Below are 15,343 nucleotides of genomic sequence, written 5' to 3'. Positions count from 1 at the left end.
AAAGTTACGTTCCTTCTTCTCTTTTTAATCCTTTTTCCTGTCAGCTAACTGTAGTGCTCAGCTTAGAGCAAACAGTTCTGCTGTCCGAGCTGGCATGCACTATTAAGGACTCCTTTCCTGAATCTCCTTCCTCCTCTAGCTGCATTTTCTAGCCTTTCCTTTCCCATTTCCCCTCAAAACTCTTTATCTGATCTTGCAACAACTTTCCTTGCCTTCTTTACAACATACTCTCTCTCTCTTTCTTTGCCTAGCTTCACCTAAGTATTTCCTGAGCCACCTTAAAAGTGAACACAGTCAGGGCCCCTTGCCCCTCCTTTCTCTCCCCCCCCCCCCGCTTCTTCATTCCCTTCTCTTCTGAGCGGGTAGGGCAGAGAAAAACTCCTCCAGTTTCTTTTCTGTAACTTGGACTTTATATCCGGGTAACACCCTGACACAAATTCCAATCTCAGAATATTTTCATTTCCTGAATCTTCTGGGTCCAGCCCAGTGTTCCTTCGCATATTGCGTTTTAGCCTTTCCAGATATTCAACTGAACTTACGGTTGACCAAAAAGCCAATTTCATGCTAACAGTCTTAGGAACTGTTGCCTCCAACCCTTTCAACAAGAACTCTTTCATTTCTGCACTTCGCCCTCTGATATTTTCATCCTGAAAATCCCAATCTCCAGGGGTTACTCCTGGAAGGGATTCCCCGGCCGCCTGTTCTGTTCGAGCGGCAATTGCCAGAGTCTCCTAGGTGACTCCGGCCAGCTGCTTACAAATGTGCAGCAGCTCTGTGGGCTTGTAAATCATAGTCCCTAAAGCATCTCTGAGACTTCTCTGAGTGGATACTGGGCACTAACTCCCTGCTCTTTCATCTGCCGTGCCTTAGAGCGGGTCACCGGTCCCTCGGACAGCGTCCCGTCTTTATTTTCGCCATCCCCCTCCTTTTCTTTTACTGAGGTGGAGCAGTCCAATTTACAAACTCCAATTTTGTCATTTCCTCACCTTGTAACTTAGAGCCTATCAAGTCTCTACTTACTGCCAGTTTTATTTCTTCTCCAAATTTGATTAGGTACCATATCCAAAAATCTACATAAGGGACACGGGGCGGATGGGCCAAATTTTGGCCCTTTAGAACGAATATCAAATTGTGTCTAAACTCCAGAGCACATGGACCATTCCCTTCTCTGTCTGAAACTCCTGTACCTTTTTACAGACTCCCAATGCAGCAACAGCTTGCCCACCGCACTGTTGCCAGGAATTCCTAACTCATTACCACCCCCCACAAGAAGGCCTGGAGTCGGGGCGTCCCCCTCGGAATTCCTACCTCGGTCCCCTCTGGACCTTCTTCTGGACCCCCGCGGGCCCTTTTGGAAGTCTGTATTCCCATCCCACGGGAGACAAAGACACAAGGATAGGGAGGTTGCGTAGAGAGTAAGGGGTCTCTCTGACGCAGACACAAGGAGGGTACAGACAACAGTCGCACACCTTGGCCCAGGGTCCCGGACTACTTCAACGGCCACCTCTGGGAACCGCAAGGTCACTCACTCTTCATTCACACAACAACAACCAACCCTTTCAGAGTTTCCCACTACGACTTACCAGGTCCGTTGATCTGCTGGCTCGTTGATTCGTTGGCCGGCCGGCTTAAAAAAAAAACTCTCGCGTTCGTGCCTCTTTCCGAGTTCTTGATGCCAAGCAGCCAAAGCGTCGGCAAGGAAGCGGCTGCCTTAAAAGAAGGCAGGGGCGCCTTCCGATTCACTTCACCGCCGCCTGTTCTGCCTGACCTCAACTGGATCAAAATCCAGCCCCAATCGGGGCGTTTAGAGATCCCGGACGAGCCCCCAAATTGTTATGCCAAACAATTTACCTTAAACAAAAGACTGAGACACGAAGGCTTTTCTATTGAAGTTCATTTTATTTACATGAGAACAAAACAAACAACACCACTGCAGTTGGTGGGAAGAAAAACCAATTTCACCTTAATTGTGGGTGATTAGGATTTCTTCAAAGAACAAAGGAATTGGTACAGTCTTATAGCTGTCCCCTCAGGGCGAGAGGGGTGGGCCTTTGAGGTCATTAAGTTAGTTAGCAACAATTCATTGGATTAGTGAAAACACATTTTAGACATGCGCAGAACAATCACTTTCCCTAAAGGGCCCCTTGTCTCAACATTCCATGCTTATCTCAGAAAAGCGTGAGACCTTGAACAGAGAAGAAAAAAACAAGGAGAAAGGGGGGTCGAGGAGCCTGTTTTTACAAGGCTGGATAATCTCTTCTGAATACACACACAAACAGCTTGTTTTTAAGAACAATCTTTTATGAGGCAATTGCCTTAATTGAATAAGTCAAACTTTACTTCTATCAAGAGAATATTGTTTAGTTATGTAGAAGGGATGCTGAAACACAAGCACACTCTGGTTATTCTCAGTGAACTGGGAAGATAGATGAGCAGGAAGTGGCTTGGTTTTAATCAAACAAAGAAGCTCCTTTTATATGTTGCCAGAAAGGGTCCCAGTAGGGAACAAAAAGGCCAAAAGATTCTGTGCTGAGAATATTGTCTGCAATGTTTGTCATTGGTTGGTGAGCCTGGCAATTTGAGAGCCTGAGCAAATACACTCATTAAAACATTTATCCTCTTTGCATCTTATAAACTCTGGCGAAACAAAAAAAGGAAAATGGGGGGGGGGGACTTAGCCAAGTAGCCAAGGAGAATACTTTGGGAATGAGAACAAACTGAGTTAAAGTAACCTCGTACTCCTTCCCCCCCTCCCCAAAAAGAAGAAGAAGAAGAAGAAGAAGCTAAGTTAGACTCCAGTCTATCTTTGCTATTGATTGCTTCTTAATTCTTCTACACCACTGTCATCATGCAAGATTGTGCATGCCTTTTACAGCTCAGAGAAATTTTCTTTATTTTGAACAACAATTCTCAAAATCCTACAGTGACCCACCAGGGTGGGGGAAGGAGGTGGATCTGGGTGTTGTGGTCCAAAAATGCACTTCTCCAAGCTTTGATGCCTCCCACATAAGAAAAGGAGTCAATGCCATTGCACAGGGTTTTGAGAAACAAAAAGTATGATCTCTGTATAAAGGTGCCTGCACACCCAGAAAAATTTGCGCACATGTATAACTCCATCAGTTGCATTCTTCCTCTTCCATAAGCTGTAGCTTTATCTCACACACACCCAGTTCCCCTATTTGTTCTTCCACACAACCGAAGTTCACTTTCAGGTATGACATTTACTTTTCAACCCTTTCCACTGCCACCAGAGGATTTATTCCTCAATATATCATATATCACTCTTAAATCAGTGTTACTCAATTAAACAATGTTTATTAAAGTGTTCATAAGTAAATCATGGATGGTCTTATTTCATTTATTCAATCAACTGTGCTTTGGTAACATATTTGCTTAGGTGGAATTATGTTAATCTAAGTATTTGTTCATTTCATATCTTGTTCTCTGTCTCTCTATTCTTTGACACCAGGCTGGTCCTAACTGCCTAAACTGCTTTTCTCTAACACCAGTCCCTAGCTCTTCCCTAACTGACTCCAAACTCCAAACTGAACTTCAACTGTCTTCCATTCTCTTATATATCCCTAGTCCCACCTCTTCTGTACAACCATTGGCTCCTGAATCAGGGTTCCGTTGTGATGGACAGGAGTGGTCACTGACCTGTCCGTCACAGTTCAACATGCCGATGAACCTATCTTCACGTTGTTTTCGGGAGCCTTTGTTCAGACCCAGTCTAACTGATTGTGTTGAAGAAAGCTAGATTTGTAACTACTCCTATTTCTCTTCAGGTCTCCTGTTGTTTGTTTTGTTTGTTTAGTCGTTTAGTCGTGTCCGACTCTTCGTGACCCCATGGACCAGAGCACGCCAGGCCCTCCTGTCTTCTACTGCCTCCCGGAGGTCTGTCAATTTCATGTTGGTCGCTTCGCATACACTGTCCAGCCATCTCATCCTCGGTCGTCCCCTTCTCCTCTTGCCATCACACCTTCCTAACATCAAGGTTTTTTCCAAGGACTCTTTTCTTCTCATGAGATGGCCAAAGTACTGGAGCCTCAGCTTCAGGATCTGTCCTTCAAGTGAGCATTCAGGGTTGATTTCCTTTAGAACTGATAGGTTTGTTCTCCTTGCAGTCCAGGGGATTCTCAAGAGTCTCCTCCAGCACCACAATTCAAAGGCATCAATTCTTCGGCGGTCTGCTTTCTTTATGGTCCAGCTCTCACTTCCATACATCACGACAGGAAAAACCATGGCTTTGACTATTCGGACTTTTGTTGGCAAGGTGATGTCTCTGCTTTTCAAGATGCTGTCAAGATTTGTCATCGCTTTCCTCCCAAGAAGAAGGCGCCTTTTAATTTCAGGGCTGCTGTCTGCATCTGCAGTGATCATGGAGCCCAGGAAGATAAAATTTGACACTGCCTCCATATCTTCCCCTTCTATTTCCCAGGAGGTGATGGGACCAGTGGCCATGATCTTAGTTTTTTTGATGTTGAGTTTCAGACCGTTTTTTCCACTCTCCTCTTTCACTCTCATTACAAGGTTCTTTAATTCCTCCTCACTTTCTGCCATCAGAGTGGTATCATCTGCATATCGGAGGTTGTTGATATTTCTTCCGGCAATCTTAATTCCGGCTTGGGTTTCTTCCAGTCCAGCCTTCCGCATGATGTATTCTGCATATAAGTTAAATAAGCTGGGGGACAATATACAGCCTTGCCGTACTCCTTTCCCAATTTTGAACCACTCAGTTGTTCCATGACCAGTTCTAACTGTTGCTTCCTGTCCCACATATAGGTTTCTCAGGAGACAGATAAAGTGGTCAGGCACTCCCATTTCTTTAAGAACTTGCCATAGTTTGCTGTGGTCCACACAGTCAAAGGCTTTCGCATAGTCGATGAAGCAGAAGTAGATATTTTTCTGGAGCTCTCTGGCTTTCTCCATAATCCAGCACAAGTTAGCAATTTGGTCTCGAGTTCCTCTGCCTCTTCGGAATCCAGCTTGTACTTCTGGGAGTTCTCGGTCCACATACTGCTGAAGCCTACCCTGGAGGATTTTGAGCATAACCTTGCTAGCGTGCGAAATGAGTGCAATTGTACGGTAGTTGGAGCATTCTTTGGCACTGCCTTTCTTTGGGATTGGGATGTAGACTGATCTTTTCCAATCCTCTGGCCACTGTTGAGTTTTCCAAACTTGCTGGCATATTGAATGTAGCACCTTAACAGCATCATCTTTCAAGATTTTAAATAGTTCAACTGGAATGCCATCACCTCCACTGGCCTTGTTGTTAGCCAGGCTTTCTAAGGCCCACTTGACTTCGCTCTCCAGGATGTCTGGCTCAAGGTCAGCAACTACATTGTCTGGGTTGTCCGGGATATCCAAATCTTTCTGATATAATTCCTCTGCGTATTCTTGCCACCTCTTCTTGACGTCTTCTGCTTCTGTTAGGTCCCTTCCATTTTTGTCTTTTATCATGTTCATCTTTGCGCAAAATGTTCCTCTAATATGTCCAATTTTCCTGAACAGATCTCTGGTCTTTCCTTTTCTGTTATCTTCCTCTATTTCTTTGCATTGTTCATTTAAGAAGGCCCTCTTGTCTCTCCTTGCTATTCTTTGGAAGTCTGCATTCAAGTTTCTGTAACTTTCCCTATCTCCCTTGCCTTTTGCTTCCCTTCTCCTCTCTGCTATTTCTAAGGCCTCGTTGGACAGCCACTTTGCTTTCTTGCATTTCCTTTTCTTTGGGATGGTTTTCGTTGCTGCCTCCTGGACAATGTTACGAGCCTCTATCCAAAGTTCTTCAGGCACTCTGTCCACCAAATCTAGTTCCTTAAATCTGTTCTTTACTTCCACTGTGTATTCATAAGGGATTTGGTTTAGATTATACCTGAGTGGCCCAGTGGTTTTTCCTAATCTCTTCAGTCTAAGCTTGAATTTTGCTATGAGAAGCTGATGATCAGAACCGCAGTCAGCTCCAGGTCTTGTTTTTGCTGACTGTATAGAGCTTCTCCATCTTTGGCTGCAGAGAATATAATCAATCTGATTTCTATATTGCCCATCTGGTGATTTCCATGTATAGAGTCGCCTCTTGTGTTGTTGGAAAAGAGTGTTTGTGATGACCAGCTTATTCTCTTGACAAAACTCTATTAGCCTTTGTCCTGCTTCGTTCTGAACTCCAAGGCCAAACTTCCCTGTTGTTCCTTTTATCTCTTGGCTCCCTACTTTAGCATTCCAGTCCCCTAGAATGAGAAGAACATCTTTCTTTGGTGTCAGTTCTAGAAGGTGTTGCAGATCTTCATAGAATTGTTCAATTTCAGTCTCCTCAGCAATGCTGGTTGGTGCGTAAACTTGGATTATTGTGATGTTGAATGGTCTGCCTTGGATTCGTTTTGACATCATTCTATCATTTTTGAGATTGTATCCCATTACAGCTTTTCCCACTCTTTTGTTGACTATGAGGGCTACTCCATTCCTTCTACGGGATTCTTGCCCACAATAGTAGATATGATAATCATCTGAGCTGAATTCGCCCATTCCTGTCCATTTTAGTTCACTGATGCCCAGGATGTCGATGTTTATTCTTGCCATCTCCTGTTTGACCACCTCCAGCTTCCCAACGTTCATAGATCTTACATTCCAGGTTCCTATGCAGTATTTTTCTTTGCAGCATTGGATTTTCCTTTCACTTCCAGGCACGTCCACAGCTGAGCGTCCTTTCGGCTTTGGCCCAACCACTTCATTAGCTCTGGAGCTACTTGTACTTGTCCTCCACTCTTCCTCAGTAGCATGTTGGACGCCTTCCGACCTGAGGGGCCCATCTTCCAGCGTCATATCTTTTAGCCTTTTGTTTCTGATCATGGGGCGTTCTTGGCAAAGATACTGGAGTGGCTTGCCATTTCCTACTCCAGGTGGATTGCGTTTAGTCGGAACTCTCCACTATGTCCTGTCCGTCTTGGGTGTCCCTGCACGGCATAGCCCATAGCTTCTCTGAGTTACTCAAGCCCCTTCGCCACGACAAGGCAGCAATCCATGAAGGAGGGTCTCCTGTTGGTTACTCACAATTTTGTATCTCACCTTTTTAAATATCATTCTGAAGTGGTTTACCATTCCCTTCTTCTGGGGCTGCCCTGGGACTGTGTAGCTTACCCAAGGCTACACAGGATGGCTCTTCTTCTGCAAGGCACAATGGAAAATCAAAATCCCAACCTCTGACCTCAGATCCAGATACTGTACTCTATCATTACATAGTGTTCTCCAGAAAGTTATTTTTCTGGGATTAGGATATAAGGCAATAACACAATACAAATACTTACAATCAGTTCAGTTTCATGAATCCAGTAGTTAGGCTAGTCCTGAGTGCTTTTTATTACATTATATAATATCACCAATGTAATAGTCAAGCACAAATACAATAGTATTTCAGTAACCCTATTAAATGTACAGTACTTCTTTGAGGTATAAAAGTGCAAAGTAGAAATGGGCACACATGCACACACACATCTCTGGTACCATTCTTTACATTCCCTCCAGCCCTCAAGTTAGTGTGAGTAGAAGCATTCCTCAGACCTCTTCCCTTGACATTGGAAACACAGGAAATGAGTGGGTGGGGCTGGCGCTGTTGAGGACTTGCCTGTGTATATTATTAGATCCATATTCTTTCCGACTTTTAGTTTCACATGAGCCACCTCAACCACCTGTGTAGGATTAGCCTTACATATACTTCCAGTATTATCCCAAAGATAATTGTCTTATGTATATTACAATTATTTTCTTTAGCATGCAGAAGATTAGATCTGGAGCAGAGCACATTAGACAAAGTGGCTTTTTTCCTTGCTATAGATGGTCAAATTTGAGAACATGTGATCAGATCCTGCCATCTAGTGGTTACGTTTCTCCATTTCAGATTACTTTCCAACATGTGCAAAATTTAAAAACCAATTGCAGCACCATCTTATATTTGTTGCATAAAACAATGCATTCATTTCAAGGAACAGTGGGTAATATTTTCACAAGACATTGATGTAGCCTTTGCCTGTGCTGCTGCATGCATTTCCTCCCATTGCACACAGTCTTCTTAATCTAGTTAAGATGGTCCCCGTTGATTTGCTTGGGGAATTGCATACTTAAAACTGTGAAAACTTATCCCAGGGGAGGCCGGGCTGGCTCTCTCCTTGCTGTCACCTTTTCATTCAGGTTTTTGGCAAGTAATTGACTGCCAGGGAAGGAGTTTTAATGGGGAGTTGTTTTGTATTTGTATCTTTTTAATGCATTTAAAGTATTGAATTCTTTATTCTTTTTTTTTGTTTAAAATATTCTAATCTATTATTTTAACTAGATCATAACTCTGGCCATGCATGTCTGTTGTGTATGCTGACTAGGGCTGATGGGAAGGGAGATCTAATGATATCTGAAGAGTTTCACCTCTGTTCTAAATGAATTGTTTATTTTTCAGTTGATATACTGATTTGTATATCTAATGATGGTCAGAATTCTGGTGGCTGTTTATACTTGCACAAAGAAAATCACTGTCTCAAATTGCTGCTCATTAATGTGGTACATACCCACTCATGTGACTGGGTGTGCATCCAGGAATTCAACCAGCCTATTATTGATGAGCAGCAAATTGGGTTTCATAACTTCCAAAATTTCCTTTTGTCAGTAGGATTCTGGCTGATATCTCAAAATGATATTCCAATGCTTGATTAGTTTTGGGGTGGGGGGAGTGTTAGTTTGGGGAAGCGTTCTGACCCCTGTCTAGAGAATCAGACAAGCCCAAGAGAATGCTTAGAAGAAGTATCTGAGGCCATCATTTGAGTGTTTGTGAAATGTTTTTATAAATTACTGTACATTTAAATAGACTGTTAGGAAAGCTGTCCATGAAGTGTGGTGGGCTTACTCTTCCGGTACTTCAAGGAAGGTTAAAAGCTCATGTTTACCATCTGAATTTCTCAATTATCTTCTGAGGTCAGCAGTGTCTGCCTCTGTTGATCTTCTGTGAGAGTAGTTCCCTCATGATGTTTACAGGCATAGTAAGCAAACACTTTACATCCACTTAAAGAGGGGTGCCTACAGGAAATGTAACCAGCTGGAAGATCTTATTCATTCTGTTTTCATTACTTGTGCTGATTTCAAGGCTGTTTTGCCTCTGTTTTTGCAGATAATCAAGGAAGCCATAGCAGATAGCATTGAGTACAGAAGACAGAACCCCTCACGCTGCTCTGTGTCCCTCAGCAGTGTTGAAGCCAGGAGGTACTTCAACAAGCCACAAAGTAATAGCCATACGTAGAGGCCACACATTGCAGGTGCCATTTCTCTGAACAGAGCACAACTGGATTCTTACAACAGACTATTCTGAGGAAAATTGTGTCTGGGAGTGAAAATAATGGAAGACAAACACATCAACTCCTCTTCTCTCCCCCCCCCCCCAGCATTATAACCATTCTATTTTAAGCCATCCGAAAGCACAATGCTTATAAAGCCACATGTGTTTTATAAACATTTTATTTCTATGGATTTGTATTTTGAATATTGGAAAATTCCTCATCCTTTTTATTGTATTTATAAAGTTTAAAGAATATTGTCCTAACACAAATGTTAATATTACAAAACATTCACCAAGTTATTAGATGCTGCTACAGGAAGGCAGTGTCCCCAGTCAGTGCTAAAAACAATATTTTTATCTGATGGTGAATTCATTTTACAGTGCCTGACTATCACATGTAGCATTGCAAACTGAACCTTTGTTAAAACATATTTTAGGTTTTTATCATGCTGAATGTTTATGTTATCAAAGATACTGCCTCTTTTTTCCCATAATGTAGTTGGCAGATGGGCTAGAGCCTTTTAAGAAATAAAGAAATGAAGCTGAAAATTGAGCAAAGCAACAGGCAACAGCAGTAGTTCTATTGGTTTTCTTTTATTAGTAATTTCTGCTTATCTCATGTATGTTGATTTACTGTCTTCCATGACATTTCCCATTGCATGTCACCTTGTCTTATTGGTACAATGCAGAAATTTTTGTTGTTTAGTTGTTCAGTCGTGTCCGACTCTTCATTACCCCACGGTAATACAGAAATTACCTTTCTTTTTATGCCTGTTTGACTGCAGAGTGTTCCATGGCTATGTGACCAAGGCACACTTTGTGCATGCACAAACATACTTGTAGACAAAATCATTTTGTGCTGCTTTTGATGATTAAGGGAGAGTTGACTGAATTGTTCTTGTAAAGAGATGAGGTCCTAATACTGGAGTTTGGTATTTGACAACAAGCTGAAAGAGACTTAACCCTGACTGCAGTTGCATTGCATATGTTGAAACATTTTGTCTCCAGAATGACCCATTTGCAAACATTTCTAGACGGTTTCTTCTTTCCACATTGGATTTCCCTCTCTGCATTCCTTTATATGCTAAAAGCAATGTTTTCGTTGTGGTTTTGCTGGAAATTTGATATCCAGATTCTTCTGCCATGCAAAAATGCGTACTCCAGTGACACAGGTATTAAATGCTACTGTAACACTTTGTTTCTACCAAATGGAAGTGCATTCATCCCGGCAAGAATTTTTCATTTACAGTTGCAATTACTGTTATGTTAGCCTGATAGTCAAGACTTAATTATATAATATATTCAGAAAGTTTTGCCAGTGAAAGGAATCTGACTCATGATGACCTTATAAACATATTTGTTTATAAGGTGATCATATTATGGCTTATCTGACTTCTGTGATACCCTGAAATGTCTGTTGTTTTATTGTCAGTTAATTACTAGTTCACCAAGTGGGACTTTGCAGTCCAGCCTCGCCTTTACTGCATTATAAGGTTTTGTGAGCCAAATATATATAAAGTACTCATTGGGGGTGGGAAACATAGGAATACAACCATAAAATTTTCCTTTTTCACTAGACGAAAGGTCTGGCAATCCAAGAGACCGGAGGTATCTTGCAGTACAATGTATGTGACCTGTCAACTCGCTATTCAATAAAATGGATGCATCAATAGCACAGCATCTGTGTGATCCCTCTCCTGGTTGGTAGCTATAGATGATAAACAGTGAGAGAAGAATTGATGCTGTGAATAAACACCCATAAACGGGACAATTGCTGTCTCTCATGACTGGCCATTCCCATGATTTGTTGACAACCAAACAAAATCCACCATATAAAATTCGCAAATGGGTTTCTTTATGTTAGACTCTTCCTGTGCAATATTATATTGCAGAATAGCAGTTTTATGGCTCATAACAAACAGAACTAGGAGGTGGAAATGTTCTGCCACTAGTTGTCATCTGCTGTTACTCTTAATGTCACACTTGGGTACATTTATTTTTTTTCTGCATAAAGAGTACCTTGTTTAGTTTATATAAATGACCAAAGGCCAGCCTCTGTTTAGCACCTGCAAATAATTTTGTCATTATTCTACTTTTTGTAATGGATTTTGCCATACATGTGACCTTTCTGATCTTAAATTTAAAATCAGAAAATGTGTCTTCGGTTCCATGTGTTTTTAAGTGCAGTCGTGGTTGGGTTAAGGGTGGGTAAAGTGGCAGACCAACTGCCACTTCAATAGCCCTGCCAGGTTGCACCAACTGGGGCAGGAAGTGTGGGGTGGGGAGTACCTTTTTTTTTTGCATCCAAATGGAAAAATTAGTTACAGTGGTGCCTCGCAAGACTAATTTAATTCGTTCCGCAGTTAATGTCATCTTGCGAAAAAATTGTCTTGCACAATGTGTTTTCCCATAGGAATGCATTGAAATCTAATTAATGCATTCCTGTGGGCAAAAAAAGTCAGAATAAAGTCAAATTTGGTTTACAAAGGGTTTATTCAGTGCTCTTTAAAATAATACATATTGTGCAGATTATTTCAAAAATTTCAATCAAAAAACTTCAACTTTTTAAACATCGTAGAAAAATATTTAAAAATCAGCAAACATCAAGCAGGAACAAAAAACGGGGAAAATTCGTCTTGCAAAGCACAGCCACAGGAACATTCATCTTGCGAGTCATCGACTCCATCGCAAAACCATTCATCTTGCAAGTTTTTCATCCCGCGAGGCATTCGTCTTGCGAGGCACCACTGTATTTTTCTTTCATTCTTCTAGTTTAGCATGAGGCCTGTCTGATGTATAAAGGGCTTATGGATCCAGTTTGGACCTTTCCAGTGGACAAGGGTGTGCATATTCAAGGACCTTTGCATGCATCATACCATGTCCATCCTACCTTGCACCCAGATCTCTGTTTGAGGTTCCCCATGATCGAGACTTCACTGGTGGAGCTTATCTCTGCTTCCAGACACTTCTGCCCTATCCTGTGACAGGAATTAGAAATGTTCTGCCCCTAAGTAAGAGGATTGATATGTCTCACACACCAGCTGTGTGTGAGATAGAAGGATACCAGAGAACAATCCTGTCTGATATTGGGCCTTCAGTTGTGGAATGCCCCTCCCCAGAAAGGCCTACTTGGCATCTTGTTTAATTTCTTATCAGTGCCTGGCAAGAAGCTCTTTTCCCTTCTAGTTTTTTTACATTCATTTGATTCCTACCAGCTTCCTCTTTTCTATTATGTTGTAGAGTGATTTGCAAGGTTACAGTGTTGCTGTATTGGTTGTACTGGCCAGTGTCCTGTTTCATAACTGTGTGATACAACAGGCATGACTTCACCATCCCCAACAGATTGCCATTGATTAAACAGTTCCTTTCTTGGTTTCACAGTGCATATGATTTGCACACAATGAGGAGAACACCCTGAGTTCAAAAAAGAGGACCTCTTTCATATCCCTACACCGGCAGATGACTGCAGGAGGACAATTTAATTTAATTAATTATATTTATGGCTTTAAAACGTCCTTGTCAAAGTCTCAAATGACTTTATTTCAGTGCCTTGTAAACAATAATACATTAATAAACGAGAGGCTCAATTGAAAGATTTTTTTCTTAGAACATATCTGAACTTGAGCTGTCCGGATTTGTCAAACCTTCATGACTCCCAACCAAGTAGCTTGGGGGATTGTGAATATATAAAGGGCCAGGTTTCTCAGTGGCCTCTCTTTGGAGTAGATGCAGTTATTGGAAGTGCAAACAGCTGTACATTTTCAGCACAGAATTAACAGTTTTCAGAGAGGTAGCTGTGTTAGTCTTATTTCTGCAACAACAGCAAAACAAAATTAAAAAATATTGTGCCCTCTTTAAGAATAACTGTGACAATGTTTGTGAAGAAATGGGTGGTAATTAATCAAAACTCATACTCAGATAAATTTGTAAAGTACCACAATACTCTGGTGTTGGTTTGTGTCTCTTGTTGATCATTTTAAACCTTGATCTTGAATATGAAATGCCAGACTGGTAGGAGTGCAACACCCCTTCATAACCCGTCTGTGATTTTCTTGGAGAGGAATGAATTTTGACCTTCCCTTTGATAATCACTTTGCTGAGCTTCACTTCTAACGAGGTTCCACAGTGAGTTTCTTCCTTGGCTCCCCTTCAATTTACTTTGAACCATAAAAATCTCAGATTCTGTAATCTTAACCTATTTTTCAGCTATCTTCTCTGTTCCAGGAAAATGTAATGCAATATAAATGCAATAATCGCTACAATTAGGGGGAAAAAGTTTCTGCAAATAAGGTAGTAGAAGGTAATCTAAAATTATATATGGCCCTGACTGCTTTAAATGCATTATTCTCGTTTATTGAAGAATTAATTGCTAACCCAGTGGTTGCTGCATGCATTTTGAATTATTATTTCATTTTTGATTGTCAAATATATGCAAAACATACAAGAAAGACCCCATTACTGTTGCTTATTTACTTTAATACCTATGCCATTAGCCATCCGTAAATCCGTGCATAATATTGAGGGATTAATCAAAGCTGTGTTCTATTGATTAACCGGTTTTATGTTAGTATGAATTCATTCATGTTTAAAACCAAGATATGAAAATAAAAGGCATTATCTTATAACCTATATTTTAAAATTATTGGCAGTGAAACAGGAAAAAGCTGGTACAAGCTTATTTTTATATATCTTTTTATATAAAAATATGCAACATGTAATTCATTTTTCTAGTGTGTTAATTTTGTACATAAAGAGAATGCTAATGAATTGTCAATTTTATATAGAATGAAAGTTTGTACACATCTTTTCTAACACTTGGAGAACCTTCTGGAGCTATATTGTCATATGCCAATATTTGTTACTGTATTATGTTACTGGGAATGTAAAATAATAAAATGTGCAATTCAGTGTATTATTTTCATGTTCCTCTGTATGTGCCTTTTTAAAATAGTCTAGTGCAAACTTAATGGCAATTGATGTCCACAGGAACAGGATTTGCCCCACAACTTTCTACATTTATTTATTATTTTTATATACACAGGTATATGTACTGTATTCTAGTAGTGCATGTTATGCATGTGAATGATACTAACATCAAATCCAAACTTTCAATGGCAATATCCTGTGCCATCTTCATCAGGGAAGGCAAGTTGATATCTTGTCTTCCCTGATTAAGAGGGTGCACGATATTGCCACTGAATATTTGAACTTTTTAAACAATAAATTTGTATTGACAGGACTGGAAACCCATGAGTTGTTTATACATACTAACATGTTACTTTGCAGCTTTGCTCCATTTCCCAGGGAAAATTCCTAGGACCTTCCGGTAATAACTTACTTCTCTGTTGGATTAAAGCTAATATTCTGGTTGAGATCATGGTTGCAAATTTTGCAATGACATTAGAGTGGGAATATGTCACGTGTTCTATTCTAGCTCCCTATTCCTTCCAGAATGATTTCCCACTCCAGTTTCCATAACATGGTTTTGCTTTATAATTATATCTGTGCCGAAGCTTCGAAGTGATGTGTTGAAAATACTGTAGTAAGTTTCTTAGAATCCCTTAATTTCTTAGTTATATCCTTTTTCCAATAACAAAGGTACACTGTATTAGGACTGTAACACAATGAGAGATTTCAGTTCTATGCCTCATCCATTAAATTCATTGAGTTCGCCTTTCAATTTAATGTTTCATCCTAAGGTTTCTTCATTCCGGACCATATTCAAGCCTCATGTGTTTCCTGGTGCATGCTAGAAGTGAATATTTGCACAGGAAATTGAAAATGGCGTTATCTTCCAGATATTTTTAAAAAGGCATTTGAGCTCATGGTATATCAAAAGGAATTCCCTCTATTTCATATATTTAATGCCATTCGTTGTCTAGCCAAAATTACAACACCTTCTCAGTGGCCATGGGCTGTAAACTCAGTAGTTTGGAGGGACAGCCCAAAACCTTTAGATGGAGCAGGTAATTGAATGAAGCATAACCAAGCAAGGCATGTGTGACTTTTGCCACATTGAAACAATGAATAGGAGTGTTT

At 40.7% G+C, this 15,343-nt stretch overlaps 1 protein-coding gene across 4 annotated transcripts in view; it reads left to right on the top strand.

The window, feature by feature from the left end:
- Positions 1–10,979, top strand: part of PLA2G4A (phospholipase A2 group IVA) — a 112,609-nt gene extending 101,630 nt beyond the window's left edge. For all 4 annotated transcript variants that reach the window (XM_020795117.3, XM_072998117.2, XM_072998119.2 and 1 more), the window contains one exon: positions 9,140–10,979. In XM_020795117.3, coding sequence (XP_020650776.2) covers positions 9,140–9,268 — 129 coding nt within the window. In that variant the 3' untranslated portion in view covers positions 9,269–10,979. The remainder of the gene's footprint in view (positions 1–9,139) is intronic.
- The last annotated feature ends 4,364 nt before the right edge of the window (positions 10,980–15,343 follow it).

Source organism: Pogona vitticeps, chromosome 4, assembly GCF_051106095.1.
Source record: "Pogona vitticeps strain Pit_001003342236 chromosome 4, PviZW2.1, whole genome shotgun sequence".
In the NCBI taxonomy this organism is placed as follows: domain Eukaryota; kingdom Metazoa; phylum Chordata; class Lepidosauria; order Squamata; family Agamidae; genus Pogona; species Pogona vitticeps.
Note: the sequence above shows the minus strand (reverse complement) of the source record. Positions and strands in the feature narration are given on the sequence as shown.